The sequence below is a fragment of the Nelumbo nucifera genome, chromosome 5 (assembly GCF_055504915.1).
Source record: "Nelumbo nucifera cultivar China Antique chromosome 5, China Antique-T2T, whole genome shotgun sequence".
Classification (NCBI taxonomy): Eukaryota; Viridiplantae; Streptophyta; class Magnoliopsida; order Proteales; family Nelumbonaceae; genus Nelumbo; species Nelumbo nucifera.
In genome coordinates, this window is record NC_142653.1 from 57552181 (window position 1) to 57570837 (window position 18657).

The 18657-nt window shown below is 36.0% G+C and overlaps 1 protein-coding gene across 2 annotated transcripts; it reads left to right on the forward strand.

The window, feature by feature from the left end:
- Positions 1-1167: 1167 nt before the first annotated feature.
- LOC104596832 (nascent polypeptide-associated complex subunit beta-like) lies at positions 1168-15441 on the forward strand. Of its 2 annotated transcripts, none has more exons than XM_010258148.3 (6): positions 1168-1333; positions 5971-6038; positions 8193-8341; positions 8561-8617; positions 10501-10539; positions 14875-15441. In XM_010258148.3, exons 2-6 carry the CDS (start codon positions 5971-5973, stop codon positions 15027-15029), a joined length of 468 nt encoding a protein of 155 aa, XP_010256450.1. In that variant the 5' UTR covers positions 1168-1333; the 3' UTR covers positions 15030-15441. The 2 variants fall into 2 exon arrangements, with proteins under 2 accessions (XP_010256450.1, XP_088743680.1); XM_088887554.1 differs by lacking the exon at positions 1168-1333 and adding an exon at positions 1473-1536.
- Positions 15442-18657: the final 3216 nt, after the last annotated feature.

Below are 18657 nucleotides of genomic sequence, written 5' to 3' on the forward strand. Positions count from 1 at the left end.
CCTGACCGGAAAAACTGGAAATCATTCAAGTGACCAATTCCGTTTTATCCTAAAACCATTATTTCCCCCAAAACCATAGATTTGGTCAGCAAACCATTGACCCGGACAGTCAAACCGTTCAAACCGTTCAATGGTTTGACCAGTTTTTTTTTATTTTTTTGTCAGAGCAGGTCATTTGTTCGCTTCGAATGGTCGAACCATTCGACCCGGGAACTAAACCCCTGACCGATTTGTTGTTCGGGTCGCTTTTTAAAAACCTTGGGCTAAACAACTCCCACATTACTCTGGATTGTTTTCATTATATTAAATGGAATCAACTCACCATGATAAGTTCAAAATTTCTCCTTCAAGGATGAACTTAATTGATAAGTTGAATGGATGTATCTCCCCATTTTAAATAAAAATGTGATCATATTTATAAAAATCCTCCAAATTTGAACCTAAATAGGAGTGTAGTATGTTATAGGATTTGAATGCTATTTCGTTTTACACAACCAATTTAGAATCCAAAATAAGAGTTCACTCAACAAAGTAGTTAGTTTATTATTTTTTTTTTATTTTGCCTAAAATTCTAAAATTTGATTTAACTTGCACTCTCTTTTGATTACTCTTTTATGCTGATTTTTTTTTGTTAATTTGTTTTGGGTGTATAGCATTTTATATGAGAGAAAAGTAATTATACAACCCTATAAGTTGAAACTAAAATAATGGTTTGACTCTTCACTTTTAAACAGCTTTGGGAAGACTACCACTTTTGTTTTGATATAGTCGTTTTGGGCTAGTAACTATAAAATAAAATAAGTTGTATCTATATACATAAATATTATACATACATATATACAAACATTACATTATATACATATAAATATAAAATTATAAATTTTATACCTTTGGGTCTTATGCCTCAAATCGGCTTACGCTTGGCTCTTCAACACTTAGCTGTTGGGGCCAACACAGCCTAGGCTGTTAAAACAGTTTTTAGGAATGCCACATTACCATGAGAATGGATAAATTATTAATTATATATTAATTTATTTTTACTAAAAATTAATAATTACATATTAATTTATTTTTACTGTTGGGCCCAACAGCCAAAGTTAACCCCTCAATTACTCATGTAAAGGGTATAGTAGTTTCTACCAAATAAAAAAAAAAACAAAAAAAGTAAGGGTATGGTGGGAAAATAAATGGAGGGTTTTGCAGAGCAGCTTACTTGGATGTAAGCAGAGAGGCTAGGGTTTGAGCGGTTCAATTTTCGGATAAGCGGCGAGGTGCCCTTGTCATTGCCGGGCCAGGGTTTTGCATCGAGCAAATTTTGAAGAGCACAGTTCAGGTTAAGCTCTACTCTGAGTCCTTCAAAATTGGTGTTTCAGTTTTTCTTCCTTAAAGACCTCCCATGTTCGTTTCGGTGCTATCACATTTCTGATTTGTCGTTGTTATTGGAACTTAAGTTTTAAGCTGGTTATAGTTATAGCTTGATGTTGCTTGATTGTTTGGACTGTTCCGTCGGATGCAAATAATTGGGGAAAATTGCAGGTCGGTTAGGTTTAGCTGTTCGAACTTTTTCTATTAGACATTGCATGCCGCTGCATTCTTCAGTTTTTGCTTGATACATATCAGGCATTACCATGTGTATCTGTGTGGTTAAGCGACTAACTTGGTTTCAAGTTTAACCGGCGAATCTTTTGATTTAACCTCCCTGTATACGTGTGTGTGCTCATCTGAACTTCTGTTTATTAAAAGGCCGAGAAAGTTATTTTGTCCTCTCGATGTACGTTTTCTTGTATTTGTCAAATCCAAGCTTGGTATTTGGTTCGCAGTTGGAATCAGAATCGGAATGGTTCTGTTTGGTTCAGATAGGAATTGGAATGGGAATTGGAACCAGATAGAGTGGGATTTTATTCCAAAGGGAGGGAGAGAGAATGTTTATTCCCTCAAATGGGGAATGCCATTCCACTAGGAACGGTAATGGGTTTCCATTCCGCTCAACCAAACAGTTGGAATCAGAATGACCCATTCTAATTCCGATTCCAGACCTCTATTCCTGCGAACCAAACAGGTCCTTAATTGATCTTTCTTTGTCATTTTGTAATGTAAGATTGAAGTATCAGCTTTTGGTTAAATTTACTTGAAGGGAATACGGGGTACTTTTTAGTGTTTCAGATAAGTTTTAACACATGTATCTTATTTAGCAATAAGATTGACTAGACTTACAATCTTTACCATATGTTTTGTTGACAAGGTTAACATTTTCTTTTTTGTATTTTTATTTGACTTTCAATTCTGTCATGTTGTCCATTTAGAACTTACATGCCTTTGTTATTGCCATTTAATTATCGAGCCTGGTATACATTTCCATTAACTGTGCTTATGCTATAGTTTCCATTCCCCTTCCAAAACACCGTTCGTTCTCATTTTTGTTTCGAGACTTCTGTTTGTATGGTGTGGTTTGCTAATTTTTGGTTCGTCTTTTTTTGTTTACCAAGCATATATACACTGCGTCGATGCGTCCAAAACAAAAGGCATCCAACCATCTTTGTGTAAAATCTTACTGTAATGTGTACGATTACATGGTTTCAAACTGTCATACTGAATGGTTGAGTCACTAACATTTGATCCACCCGACTTAATGGTTCACTTAGGGAACATATGTCAAAAGCTTGCCATAACCTTTGAGATGTCCAAATTTCTGATGTAGGGTGGGTGGGTCTCCTAGGCACTCTAGCATTGGGGTTTTGTGAAAGATTAGTGATCAGGTTAAGATCTTGTGTGAAACCATCAAAATGGTGTTTTATTACTGGGGCTTTGTTTTAGCTTGGTTCTTTTAACAGTTAATAATTGTCTGCCTTCTATGTAAGATGGGTCTGCCTTTTGATTTGGTTTAATCTGTGCTTAGGATTATTAGGTTTTGTTAGACCTTTCAGGTGCATGTTGGGTGCCTAGTTGCATAGGTGGGTGCTTAGTTGCTGTAAATCAAGGCATTAAGGTGAGGTACCCAACCAACACCTTGACAACTATGCTATACTTATTAGGTTTAATGTTTATAAAGGATTAGGTCTTCTAGGCTGTATTTTTATCAAAGTTTTCAAGGTGCCTAGGTGACTTTTGGAGAAAGTGGGTTGTCGGTTGCACAAGTGATAAGAATTTTATAAAATGAAAAACTAAATTTTGGTTAGTTCCCTAGTTTTTTTATACCAATGAGCATGCATATTAATTGAAAGTAGCAATTCTGTTTATTAAAAACATTAAATTTCTTCTCAAAACATGGAAAATCATCATATCTTAAAAGGCAATAGTATTTTAAATATATTTCCCACTTATTACCTATCCACCTTTAAAATTCCAGTAAAAATAGCTAAGCAACTAGAAAAAATGATATGGGATTTTTTGTGGGAGCCAATGAGGAAAAGAAAGATCATTTAGTGAAGTGGGAACAAGTGTGTAAATCTAAGGAGCAAGGAGTTTGGGTATTGGGTATCTGATTAAGAGGAATACAACTCTTCTAAGAAAGTTGAGAAGCATTCATTATGTAGCAGACAATTGCCGGAATGCAAAACTTGCGTCTTACACTGCTTCAAATTCCCCTTGGAAAGTAATCTTTGAGGTACTGCCTACCTTTCTCAATTTTATATGTTTTGATGTGGGCTGTGGGAATAGTCTTATTTTGGGAAGATCTCTCTGGCTTGGGGATCTTCTACTTAAAGCTCAATTCCCTATACTCTATTCATTAAGAAACCTTAAGAATGAACCTGTTTCTAGATTTGGCTTGCCCTAAGTACATGGCTTAAATTGGAACTATGGGTTCAGAAGGGGTTTAAGGGATAATGTGTGAATCACTTATCATCATACTCTCACTTTTGGAGAAAGGTCTTTTTGGATGAAAACCTCTTGGATGGTATAGTTTGGTACCCCTCAACTGATGGCCTCTTCTCTTGTGTTTCCTTCTTTAACCTTTTCATCAATTCAAAACCTTTGGGGGTGAATTTCCTTGTGAGAGAAATTTGGTGCAAACCAATTCCTCCTAAAATACTTGTTGGGAAATATTCCTTGAAAAGATTAACACCTATAGCATGCTATAGAAAAGAAGGTGAAACAATTGCCTTTGTCCTCATGTGTGTCTCCTTTATAAGTCTTGTGGTGAGACTTTTCTTCATTTAATAATCTCCTGTTCTTTTGTGACTTGTATTTGGGATTACTTCTATTATCTCTTTGGCTGCAGATCAGTTCCCCCACAAGATGTGGTTAGTTTATTCAGCTTCAGTTTCTTGAGGCAATAAAAGAAAAGGGGAGGATGCTTGTGGAGAATAACAAGAGCAATCCTGGTATGGATTAACAGGGAAGAAAGAAACCAAAGGATTTTCCAGGAGAAGAGTAAATCTAAGAAGGAAGTGGTTGAAACTGTAATGGTCAGATCTGCACATGGCAACAACAATGAAAATCTTCAGAGATGTCTACAAATGACTTATTATGGAAATGGGCTGAAGTGGTACAAATAGATACATAGAAAGAAGCAATGAGAGTGGAATGGTTACCTCCGGGGCCAAATAAGCTGAAACTAAACTTTGATGCCACCTCTTTTGGCAATCAAGGGAGGCCAGGTATAGGGTGTCTTTAGAAACCATCAAGGAGCAGTAGTGGCCTTAGTCTTGGGGCCAATTGGTTTTGGAGACTCGGTTAAGGATGAAATAATGTCTCTCTTACAAGGGCTAAAACTAGCAATATGGTTAGGTGTTAGAGAGCTAGAAGTAGAGGGTGACTCTTTGTTCATTTCGTGGGTGAAGCAAGCCAAACAGGTTGCTGATGTGGACGCCGGCAGCAGCAGCAGTAATTTAGTGCAGCAGCAGCAATTTAGTGCAGCAGCAGCAATTTAGTGTTCTCAGCAGCAGCAATTTAGTGTTCTCATCCTATCTTACCTATTCAGTATTCTTACCTTATCTGCTTTCAGTAGTAGGGATTAGTAGGAGTCTTATCTATTCAGTGTTCTTATCTTATCAGTTCAGTAGTATGGATTAGTAGGGAGTCTTATCTTATCTTATCAGTTCAGTAGGATAGATTAAGGGAGTCTTATCTTATCAGATTAGTAGGGAGTCTTCCTAATTAGCAAGGAGTCTTCCTAAAAGTAGGACTCTTATCTCTTGTAATCTCCTATTTAAGGATCTGAGAATATTGAATAAAATCATCGAAAATTTCAGTCAAGAAAGAGAGCAAGGAGAGTTAGGTGATCTCTTGGCAAATCACCATTAAGGCGCCAAGATAGGTTCATCAAGAGCAGGGAGGAACAAGGGAAAACAAGAGGTTTTCCCTGTGGACTGATCCGTGAGGAGATCCTATTCGCGGGCCCATAACAGTTGCGGATTGATCCATTTTATTTTAGACAATATTGTAATCTGTAATAGCAAAAAGGGGGGATGACAAACCCAAATAGTGTGGACAAGCTTCTTTTCTAACGATTTTTTGGGCTATTTTGTAGCTAAAACCATGTATTTATCTCAGACATTAATTAATGAATTTATTTGCTGATAAAAAAGGTTACGGAATTGCAAGGTACCAATCAGCTGGTTGGTAAGGTCTCCTGCGGGTCGTAGCGGAGACTTGGGATCAAATCCCTCCTGCACTTGGGTTGGGTGATGGATTTACACCCCCCGTTGTGTAGCCCTTCAAAAGATACAGAAAAAAAGGTTACGGAACTTAGATGATGCAGAGGGATGTGGTACCTATTTGGAAATTTTTAGTCCATAACATAACCGCATGCTATTTTCTGAAGATCTTGATTAGCCTTGTTGAATGACATTCTCTTATTTTGGTTTTGGTTAGCTGTTTTGCATTCTTGGTTTTGTTGAGCATCGACCTTTTCTCTATATTGGTTCTGTTTGTTCTGTTACTTATTTATTTAAACTTTAAAGTGCAAATACTTATGATATTATAATAGCATAGGTTATTCTAGCACCCTGAGAAATTGTTAATTTGCAGATGAATCGCGAAAAGCTTATGAAAATGGCTGGTGCAGTTCGCACTGGTGGAAAGGGTAGCATGCGAAGGTGTGTTGAATACTATTTTGTTTCTTACTATTCTTTTAAAGTATGTTTGATGATCCTTAGAGTTTAAAATGTATCTTGTGATTTTTTAAAATGAGGCCAGAGCAAAGGTTCTGCCCTTTCATAATAAGACTTTCTAGAGCAAACCGATTTGGTTAGCTAATTTCTTTTATTGTTGGAGATTAGTAACTTCCAGAATTTTATACTGCACAACTACAAATGGATTTGTGCTCTTCAATGAATAGCCCACCTCATGGATGGGTTGGTCATCTTGAATTTGGTTGCTTAACCTACTTTTAATGCAAGCTGTTTGTGAAATGTTGCCACTTGTCATATTACTTGGATGCATGGTGCTATTTAAAAACAACAAACTCTCAGAAGTCTTGTTTCTTCCTTGCTATGGGTTGTGTTTTACATAACTTTTGGATTTACCTGGCTTTTTTTATGTAAAGAAATTTGGTTTATCATGCCTGTTTTTACACACTACTATTTTTATATAGTTTTTAATCTACTTTATGTTAGCAAATTCAATTTGTATAGAACTTTCACATAAACTAATTTTCTAAGATTTAATACATATAACAAGTTGTCAGTACTTGAATTTATTGACGTAAATGTTTCATACAGCTGTTAACAGTTATGTGCAACCCATTGTGTGCACAACTGTTTGATAATGTGTTCATCTTCTTGACCTGCCAGTATTATAATGGGAAAACAGTTTCTTCCATAGAAGCATTGAATGCAAAGTTTCCTTGAAGAATTCAATGAGTGGTGCAAATGTCATGATGGTTTTTTGCTAGGTATCCTTGGCTGGGCGTCTCACCTGAAAGCCATGATTTATGGCAACAAGGCACCTGTCTCGGCAACTAGGCTTCTGCCTAGGCAATAAAGTGCCAGCCTAGGTGACAAATGACAAAGCATATGCCTTATTATAATATTATTGATAATGCTACACCTTACTGAGATGTCTGTTAATACATTTATTATATATTATATATATCATTTATACTTTGTTTTGAAGTTCCACTATTGAAATTTAAAAGAACCATGGGTGTTGAGAAGAGAAAAAGAAAGAAAGGAAGTATAAAGAAGTTGCTTTGTTTTTGTTTGTTCTATTTTCTTCCTTTGTCTTACATTAAATAAATCAACGGGTCCTTCCTTGTTATTTTTTTTTCTTTTACTTTTTATCTTAAATTTTATCATATAAAATTATAGCCTTCTTTAGTTGCTAATTTGATATGAAATTCGTCTATTTAATAGTTATTATATTAGTATTACTTTTGAAAATATTGAAACTAATAAATTTGAAATACTACTGTTCTAAATATGATGATTTGCTATGTTTAGTCATTGGTTGGTTGAAAAAGAAGGGCTATATAGTCAAGACAATTGCAAATTCTTGTAAGATGGGTTAGGAGGTCTGCTAATGGCTTGGCAGATGGATTAACTAAGCAAAGACTAAAGAGTGTATAGAAATCATTTGTTTTGGCCTCAATGTTAAAAGGGTGGTGAGTCTTTTTGTTGTAAAGGGTTCTATTCCTAACAACTTCTTGTCGTATTCTCTTTTACTTTTAAGTTTTAATAAAATTCTTTGAGCTGCTGATAAAAAAAGATGCTTTGCCATGCTATGAGGTGAAATCTAATTCTCTTAATAAAGAGAATTGGTACTTTTTTCAATTAATATGCATGCTCAATGGTATATAAAACTAGGGAACTCACCATGGTTTGAATTTTTATTTTATTAAGTTCTTATCACCTACACTTTGCCTTGATACCTGCTCTCCATTGTTGTGCAGAATTGCCTAGACTAGACAACTATGTTCCCAGCTACCTCCAAGAATTGGCTACATAGTCAGAAGTTTACATATTTTCTTTAAAATCTATTGCAATTGTCTGTCAACTAACTGTAATTGATGGAAATGAATTGGGTTTAATGAAGGGGAAGGCTCTATGATATTTGATTATTTGTCTTGGAAATTGAAACTGATTTCCTTTTTGTTTGCAACTCTTGGTTTCTGTTCTTTAGTTTTTGCAAATATCATTTTATTTGCTGTAGACCTGTATCTGGTTTTTAGACTTGTCTGTTGTGTTTATGAACCATGTATTATGTTTTTTTTTTTTTTTTATAATTATCATGTATTATGCTTTTGGTTACAGAAAAAAGAAGGCGGTTCATAAGACTACAACCACAGATGACAAAAGGCTTCAAAGTACCTTGAAAAGAATAGGGGTGAATGCTATCCCTGCTATTGAGGAAGTCAACATTTTTAAGGATGATATAGTCATCCAGTTTTTGAACCCTAAAGGTAATACTATATGTTCAAGAATGTGCTATATATTTTCCGTTATGGGCCTCAAGGCATTTTTCTTGAGCCATTCCTTGATATAAGCCTCAAGGCATAAGCCTTCTGTGGTTTTTAAAATACTGGTGATAACCCACCATGAAGAGGGCCTTAAAACATTTATCAACTATTGCCAACTTCATATGCTTTCTCATTCTAATACTTACTTTTCTCCTATTTCAGTTCAAGCCTCGATTGCTGCCAACACTTGGGTTGTTAGTGGCTCTCCTCAGACAAAAAGTATTCTTTACAACTCTCGTTATTTAGAACAATGCAGTTTTCTCTTTGTTGAATTTCAGTATGTGCAAATATGTCATGAATTGCTTCACAAGAATGTGATCGTTCTCGGATTTATGTGCTAAGCCTGCTATTTTATGTTGTTTAATTTTGTTATCATACCCTGACAAATATGTTTGTAATATTCATGTCTGGTTAATGTGATACATATTTATTGGAAAGATCAGGTACCGTTTGTTTAAAAGGGGCTTTGCACAAAAGATTCACTAGGCAAAGCCACCTATAGAGTGAGTTGTTGTATTAGATGACCTATACAAAAGCAAACAACTTAACAGGTATTCAAAAATGTATATATCTTTTAAAATTAGGCCCAGGTTATCAAGAGGGGTATCTACAAACTCCTCCCTCATGGAGAACCACAACCTAATTCTAATATTGTTCCTCATCAGTTCATCTTCCTGAGGGAATATCTGTGGAAGATCATCGACTTGCAGTCCCTCCAAATAGACCAAATTATACCAGTGAGAATGACCTTCCATAGAGGCCTGCCCTCCTAACACTGGCACAACTTGAGAGCATTTAAAAAGTGCCACCAGGATCTATTTCTGACCCAACAATGTAGAAGCAGATGGTCACATGATTCAAGCTCACAATTACGGAACTCACAGCCTTTGTGTTGGATTCCATGCCCCTCTTTATCATCTTATCCTTGGTGAGACATTTGACTAATGCTACAGTCCACACCAAGAAGGCAAGTCTTTATTGGTACATTTGCTTTCCATTCAATTTTACTTGGGAAATCAGAATGCTTAGGTTCTATAATCTGCCTCCTGATTGAGAAACATCCACTGTGCTCCCATCCACTGTGCTCCCATATATGGATGCTGTTAATTGTCATCATAATGTTGTGGGTTGCTGACCTCTTCCAGCTTCCAGTTTTGAAGGTTTCTGTGAAATTTGGGTACCCCAAGTGCACTATCAGCATGATCAAATGATGCCTTCTGATTGGCAGCGCCTGCAAACAGGTTTTGAAAACAGAGTTGCAATGGGCTCATCCCGCACCACACATCATTCTGGAATGACTCTGGAATCCCTCCCCACCTTGAATTTTGCCTCAGCAGCAGAACCTTTATGAACTTTTTCAATACTCTTCCAAGATGAGCAACCAAGGTTGTTTGTCTGAATTTGGATGCCATCCTCCCCAACTAGAGCCAAACTTGGACTTTTTTTATTCCCTTTTGAAGATGAGCTTTTAGGAAAGCTTACCTTGATTCCCTTTCCAACTGGAGACTGATTCACTGCTTGGAATGTCCTAGTTCCCAACCCAACAGCAGATTTGGGAAAGCACACCTTACTCCAATCAACAAGGTGAAATTGGGCTCCTCTTTTCAAGCTGAGCTTTTACCCCCTTTGGCCAGTATTGGGAGGAGAAAAAAGGTATTAAATTTGATGGTTAGCTAAAGTGCTTGTGATTAAGGTGTTACCTCCTTTAGACAGTTAAGAGAAAGGTCTTTGCTAGAGTGCTTCTGAGCTTGCCCCCATTAGACAGGTAAAATGTCTTCCCAGATGCCAGTTTTATATCCAGAAATCTGCTCCAACACTGGAACCCAAATTGAATAAGATGATTCCTTAGCTCCCAATGGTATGCATAAATGTTTAATGGAGATTTTGTCTTGCTATTATTCACTTAATCCCAGAATATGATCTACTTGTACAATAAATGTTTATAATAATGCTTTCTGTTGGCTATGACTGCTTAAGTTTGTTATTTATCTTTCTGTAAGTGAGGGGAGGGGCCACCATCCTTACTTGTGGGCAAGCCATTATATGCTCTCTGTTTATTTTATATAGTTGCAGGAACTATAACATGACCTTTTCTATTACAGAATTGCAAGATCTTCTCCCAGGGATCATCAACCAATTGGGTATGTGCCTTTTTTATCTTTTGTATTCCAAATTCATGTGTTATTTATCCAATGTTCTTTATGTCATGACTGTATTGAAAGGTGCTATTATTTGATTGATAACATTTGATTTCAATATTTCATGGTTCTACCCTTTGACATCCAGATACTGAACACCACCATACCAGTGTCTAACAGGATACATACCTGTATGACACTGGCACTGCCTGGAACCTTCTATATTATAAAACATCAACTCTTTTAGAGTATATTTTATAGTACTGAGATTTTTTAAATTTGTACATCTTTATGTTTTAATAAATCATTGTAAAGACGATCATGCATTTTAGAAGTTTGATTAATTTGTACAAGTTATAAATATTGAGGAGTGACACTGTTGACCGATTTTGTGCATGAAATGTGAAACACAACAATTGAAATAGAAAATGTATTTTTTGACATAAAATAAAAGAAAATAAGATAAAACTTTTTCCTTCTTCTCTTGAGTATAATTCCTCTGATCCTGTTGTCAATGCAGTCGGGATCCTTGGTGTCTTTCCAATTCAATAATTTGGATGTAAAATCTAAAATGTGGTTTCTCTTGTACTAGGGCTTCAAGCTTGATCTAAAATGAGAATCATGTTCTTGCACTGTTTGTTGCTGCCCATGGTGTAGTATGCAAAAAATAGTAAACTTCTATGTAAAAAGATTTGAGGCTTCAATATGAACTAACCACTCATATATTGCTTAAGTATGTTGTGTGTGGAGCTACCCTTCTTTTATGCTTTAACTTACAGCAAGCAAGGAGAAGATTTTGGACACTTGGTCCAGTGTTTGAATGTCCCTTTTTTCAATATGTATCTTTCTTTTTGTGTCCCTTTCAGTAACAATTCTGTAGTCTGTACTTAAATGGGTTCTTGCACATATGAGGCAAGAAATGAAAGAGTGATACTGTGATAGCTCATCCAAAAGCTCTACTTTCAGACAACACTGATGTTGGTAACTTGGACCAGTGTTTGAATGTCCCTTTTGTGTCCCTTTCAGTAACACTTCTGTACTTAAATGGGTGCTTGCACATGTGAGGCAAGTAATGGAAGAGTGATAGCTCATCCAAAAGCTCTACTGTCAGGCAACACTGATGTTGATAACTTGTGGAAAGTGGATTTTGCTTTCTAAGCATGCATGGATGGTCCTCACTTTGGAGATTGAATTGCTTTTCAAGTGGTTATGCTTAGGTGGAAAGAATCAAGAATGCACAAAGGAATGCTTTTAGTTTAGAGGGGTTCATTTTCATGACATTTTAACTTTCAAGAAGTCCATTTTTGTGAGAAATGATTTGTTAGAAAATAGGTGTGCTCGGTGATGTAGGATGGGAAGGAGAAAATGTCTCATGATCTTCATGTTGTGAGAAATAGAGGGCAATCAGATCTGAAATGGGATAAGGTAAAGAAAAGCAAAAGGGTTTCAGATTTTGAATATATTGGTGGGGGGAGTGAATTAGCACTTCTCCAAAGAAAAAGAGTAAAAGGGAGTGACACATTACAAAATAGCTCTATAAAAGTTCCTATATAATAGAAGAAACATATTTCTAGACTTTAGAGGAGGGATTGGCTACACCACTTGTTCATAAGCTCTTGGTCTCTGATCATATTTGTCAGTCTTTTATGAGTAACAACAATATTTATTAAATTTGCGATATAGAGTTATATGCTTGTGGCTACAACATAGACATTAGGGTGGTCAATACATAAGCTGTGTACCGCCAAGGGTTCCCCCACTTCACTAAATAAAGTATCCCCCTCCCACCCCCTGAAAGAAATCTTCACTTTTCACCCCTTGTTTTGCCAATGCATTTGCGAACCCATTAGCTGATATTTCTGACAGATGTCAATAAGCATTTTATTAATAATCAATCAAGAGGGTCGGTTACCATTCATAAAAAAATCAAGAGGGTTAGATACGTAATGAAAACTTCCCACATTGAAGCACGAGATGCAACCTCTGAAACACAATATAATTACAATTAAGCCCAAAATAATTGGTCCTTGTACATCCCTTGCTTAGCTAAAGAATTTGCCAGTGGATTTGCTGATTTCCTTTCCATTGCACTCTCACCTTTAAATTTGAGGTTAACCACTTGAATTTTCCCATGGCCCCCTTAAAGGACCAAGGTACAGTCTCCAGTTCTTTCAGCAATCTGATTACCTATTTAGAATTGCCTTCAATCCAGCAACCTCCCAAGATTTTGTTCTCTAGCAACTTGTACTCCCTGTAAAACTTCTCCGACCTCTGCACTCAGCATCCCCCACTCCAATAGCACCAGAGAATAAGACAACGATCTGATCGTCTGCATTTCTGAAAACTCCCCCTATACTAGAAGGTCTAGGATTACCTAGGCTGTTACCATTAAAGTTCAGCTTCATAAAACCTTATTCTCAGGGCTTCCAATCCACAACAGGCTTGTTCTTAATAGTAGAGCTTTTTTGCAATCAATGCTCAATTTCACCAAATGTCTGCACAAGAGAAATTTGAGAAAAGGTCCAATACTTTAGCCCAATTAATAGCCATGTTAAGTATGCAATTCCAAACAGTATATTCTTCCTTCTCTTATATCATTAAAAATATTAGCATTTCTTTCCTCCACACCAAAGCAACCCTAGCACATCTCCATAAAACTCCATGTCTTCTCTTAGGTCATCTGAAGGTCATAGGGTCGAGAGGGCAACCAATCTGCCAAGGCACAATCCACCTGCAACCAAAAAGACGAAAAGGCTTTTCCCAAAGTCCTACAACCAAAGGGTAGAAGATTAGTGGGTCATAACAACTTTCTCCATGAGTTTTGCAAAGGATACATATTAAGACCAGGTCTTCTCTTTTGCAGATTGTCTAGTGTTTGGTTTCCTAAGAGAGACTTCCCAACAAAGAGCTTCCAACTTGTGAGGGATGGGTTTGGTCCAGATTTCCTTACAATAAAAAGGCCGCGGGGTGAGGGTTAGAGCACAACATAGAGGGAAAAGAAACACAAGAAAACAGTCCTAGAGGGTTAGGAGTCTAGATTTGAGTATCAAGTTTAGAGGGATCCTAATAAACAGAATAAAGAATTTTGAGGAGCAATGTTGTCTTGCCAACTTCAAAGTTTCTCAAGTCCTTTCTAAAACCCAAGTTCAAACAAAAACCAAAAGACTAAGAGAAAAATACAAACCTCTGAATGGGTTCATTTTTGAGGAGGGAAAGGGAGTACCAGGAAGTAACTAAAAAGGTCCTTGAGGGTGGAGTTACCAATCCAGATGTCCTCCCCAAAGAAAACCCTATCTCTAATACACATGTCATACCTGATGAGGTGTAGGAACTAGGAAGAATGCCATTTAGAACATTCCACAGAGAGTTCAAAGTGGCCTGCTGAAGCATCCTAACCAGTACTTTGTGTCCATGACTACTTCTTGCAACCTTTTAGGGCATAGCCTCTCCCTTTCTAGAGGCCATCTTAACAGCCATTACCCAACAAAGCTTCGTTCTTGTTCCCTACAGTACCTATTTCCCAAACTCTCTTGTTCCTTGGTTCTACACTAATTCCCATCTAGCCAGATAATCCTTTATACCTTCATTGGGCTCTTATAGGAAATCCCTCATAATCGTCTCTACTTTCAACACCTCCCTTTGTGACATCTTAAAAATGAAAAGGAAGTAAATTGGCATAGACTGCAGACATAGAATGCAGGTCCTCTGTTACCCCTACTTTTTCCTGTTCCTAACCAGTTTTCACTTACCTTGCCGATACAGTTTGAGAATCTTGGGGAGTAACCACGTTTGCATTACCGTCGTTAACCCAGAGAAAATATTTTCAATCAAAGCACCACCACACATCACTGCTACCTGGTTGAGAACATGGTCAGTCCAAAGGTTGAATGGAAGTTCGACAATTCTGATGATAAAACTTCCATCACCGACATCTACTTCATTACATGAAGGGTTCCAGTTTTCTATCACTGCCTTTCTGAACCAGGTATTCACCATGGAAATCTCCTCTTGAGTTTCCCTGGAGTCGAGGATGGCGGCATTCCTATCACTGCCTTTCTGAACCTGCCTTTTATTAGCACTGGTTTAAACATGGGAGTGCAACTCTGAAACAATGATAAACTCTAGAATATGCACATTTAAATTTCCTGATGCCAATATTTTTGGTGGAGAACTTTAGATTTAAATCATGGTTTTACAGCAACATTTGGTTACCAGTTTATTTTCTTGCTCCTATTTGAATGTTGGTGTCAGATGTTTTCATTCTAGGGAGATGATCAATGTCTTCACTTTGTACTCGTGTGAATTTGCCTTTTTGATGGTTCCTCGTATAACTTACAGGGCCAGATAACCTGGACAATCTGAGGCGGCTTGCGGAGCAGTTTCAGAAGCAGGCACCGGGAGAAGTTGCAACACAGGAAGATGATGATGAGGTCCCAGAACTTGTTGCTGGAGAGACATTTGAAGCTGCTGCTAATGAGGCTCCTTCCTCTTAGAGATTGTCTTTCGGAAGCAATCAATTTCTTTTATTTTTTTTAGTCTTACAAAATTGTGGATTTATTTTTAGCGACAGGCCAGAAATTGATATTGTTCACTTCACGAGATAAGCCTCATGCAAATGGTCTAAGCCATCTATAACGTGCTTCAAATTTTGTGTGGCAACCGGCAGGTACTTTATTTTGTATTGCCTCTTCCATTAGAGATCTTTTCTTTTTTCTTTTTTTTTTTTTCTGTAATCTTCTATTAGCATTAGAGCTTCTGTATGTGATACTGTGGTTATTTGTATTCCCAAATGCTCTCCAATGATCCGATCAACCTGAAAAAGGCCTTACCCACGAGCTCTTTATATTTGAATCTGAATTTTATTATTTGAACGATTAATGGATCAAGTTTGGATTTAACATTTAATTGCATCCGATTGGAAGACAATGGAAAAAAAATTATCAATAAAAAACTAGCTAGAAATTACTCCGATATTGAATATCATGATTGTTAGTGTATTATGAAAAGGAACGAGGTAAACAGTACTTGGGGGTTTGTGCAAAGATAAATATATAAAGAGTTCGTTTTTGATACCTAATTTTTCTCCATTGTAGAAATTGTCTATGATATCGAATTCCATGATAACTGATTTAATAACTAAGAACTTGGTAAAATTTTGAGTTTATCTATCAAAAATGGTAAATTTTTGAGGTATTGCCATATTAGCATTGATGACATAAGGCAAGATTTAAAATATCGATATGCAACTAGGGGTGTCAATCAACCGGTTTTGGGTTGGACAACATCCAAATCAAAATCCATTTGGATGGATTGAACGGACCAATAAGATATATTGAATTTGGACGGACTGGATATGGCATATTAGATTGGACCTTGTCCGTCCATAATGAATTTATATTGGAATGAGACAATATCTGGTCCATTGATAGAAGATAAGAATATAGGTGTCAATGGACCAGGTTTGAGTTGAAACCAATCTAAATTAACAGGAATTTGAACAGATTGGACAGTTTCTGGATCGGTCCAAAATGGTCCAAATATTCATTGGACTGGATTGGACCAGGTCCATTTTTAATAGACTCACATTGGACTGGACTGAATTAGACCAAATTTAGTCCAATTGACACCCCTATATGCAACTATCAAGATTCAATCGACACAATACGTATCCGTATGCAGTGTATATGTATTTGAAACTCAGACATGTGTTGTGGGTGGTGGTGGAATTAGGGGTGGGAGTTTGGTAGGCCAAGGTTCCAGATATCAACACGTTTTTTTTTTTAGTTTTATTTATTTATTTTGAAACTGGTTCAGAGGGGTCAGTTTAAGGCCTGACTACCCTCTGAATCGGTGGCTGACCTGATACAACCCCTGGAGGGGAGTATAGTAAACCATCAGCATGATACGTATCGATACTTTTAACCTTGGGGAAGGCTTTGGCTTGGTTTATGGTCAATCATGACCCAATTCTAAAACTGGGTCTTAGGCCTGACCTGGCGTCGAGCCCAAGTTTAATTGCTCAAGTCCGATTTATCTAAGCTGGGTATATCCCACATTGAGTTTTGATGCATTTGGATTGCGTTTGGTATTTGGTATATGTGTGTATATAGGCAGTTTTTTGGCATTTGGTGCCATGCACAAATAATAAGTTCCCCTTGACCCCCCTTTTCCCCATAACAAGGTTCAAAATATTGTTACGTATTGGCCGATATGTATCATATCGGGGCCTTCCTGATATGCCCCTACAGGGTGTGAATTGGGTCAGGCCATGGTTCAGAGGGTAGCCAGGACTTAAACTGACCCCTCTGAATCAGTTTTGAAAAAAATAAAACACAAAAAAGAAAAACCAATACAGGGTGTATCAACCTATATCGATATTTAGAACCTTGCCCCAGAGTACTAGCTGCAAGATTCGATTCCGGACCAACCCTGGATCAAATCAGCTGACACACCAATGAGCCAGCCTTCGGTTGGTTGTATATAAGCAGATAGGTATGTGTAAATATGAATCTATATATGTATGTGTACATGTGAATAGTTGGGTCTGGCTTGAGTTACCTAAGGGCTAGTCACAAGCTTAGTTTAAAAAATAAAAAGGCCAAAGTCTTAGCCCTAGGCCTGTTTGAAGTATTAACTATCATACACTTTCATTTAATCATTATTTTCTTGATTAAAATGCTCTTATCTTTTAGTTTAGCTTGTCTCTAATTGTGAGGGCAGAAAATGTAATTTGAACTTATTTTTACCTCATTCAATTCTCTCTCATTAAGTCTTATATTTAAGGTATTAACTCCCACTCTCTCATTCAATCCTATATTTAAGCAATATAAAACCCTTGTTTAAAATCAACCCAAAAACGACACCATTCCTCCATTTTGGTGGTGGGTAAGCAATCCAACCACACAAGTAAATGAGTCAAACTATGATGACATAGTTAAATAATAAAATTTTGAGATTGGAAATAAATTCAAAAAAGAATTCTAGAAAAATTGGACATGTTTCTAATATTTTATATTAATCATATTAAAGAAAAATACATATGATAAACAATAATTGTTTTATTGATGTTGGAAATGAAATACAACATTTAAAACTATCCCAAAAATGAAATTATTTTCTTATTTAGTGGTGGGTTAACACCAAATGTGTCAACCCTTATTGTCAAGATTAAATAATAATAATAATAATTAAAAAATGTCAAAAATACAAAAAATGCATAAAATTACTAATATTTTATATTAATCATATTAAATAAAAACAAGTGTGATAAACAATAATTTTTTTATTGATGATGGAGAGGAAATACAAAATATAAAGCCAACACAAAAAATAAAATGCTTTCGTATTTGGTTGAGTGTCAAAAATTTAGCCTTTTGGATCAAATGCGTCAACCCTTGATATCATAATTAAATAATGGAAAAGATAGAAAAGATAAAAACACTAAAATTATGAATAATGAAGCAATTTTGTAGAAAATACTTGGATAGATTTCTAATATTATATATTCATTGTATCAAACAAAAAATATAGAAAACAATTGTAGAAAATTTTGGGCATATGTCTAATATTTTATTGAAGATAATGTTTTATTAATCATATTAAAAAATGAGAAAAATTGTTTTTCTTTTATTGATGATAATGATGATGAAATGCAAAATTCAAAACTACCCCAAAAGTGAAGTTGTTCTCATGTTTGGTGGAAGCCCAATAGACCAACCTTTTAGGTAAAAAATGTTAACTGTGATTTCATAATTAAACAATAAAAAAAAAAGATAAAAATACAAAAAAGTTATAAAAATGGATAAATTTTGTAAAAATAATTTGGGTACATCTCTAATATCATATATTCATTATGTTAAACAAAAATAAGTATGATCAATAATAAATATTTTTATACACATAAATATAAAAAGTGGTAAAAATTAGTAAAAAAATATTATCATCATTGTAGACATGTGAATTTTTAAGCCAAATAAGTGGGTTTAGTTTACATGGTAGCCCTCCCAAGTTAATATGGGCCTCTATGGCCCAAGTCCCAAGTCTTTATAAATATATCGCATTGCCCAAGGATCTAAGTGTAGTAAGTCTAACAAGGCCCATGTCCTATTGTAATAGGTTGGT

Bases quoted from the DNA above. Each gene is read 5' to 3' on its own strand.
- LOC104596832 (XM_010258148.3), top strand. From the start codon at position 5,971: ATGAATCGCGAAAAGCTTATGAAAATGGCTGGTGCAGTTCGCACTGGT. The intron at 6,039-8,192 runs GTGTGTTGAATA...TTTTGGTTACAG, and splicing joins GGAAAGGGTAGCATGCGAAG to AAAAAAGAAGGCGGTTCATA. The intron at 8,342-8,560 runs GTAATACTATAT...CTCCTATTTCAG, and splicing joins CCAGTTTTTGAACCCTAAAG to TTCAAGCCTCGATTGCTGCC.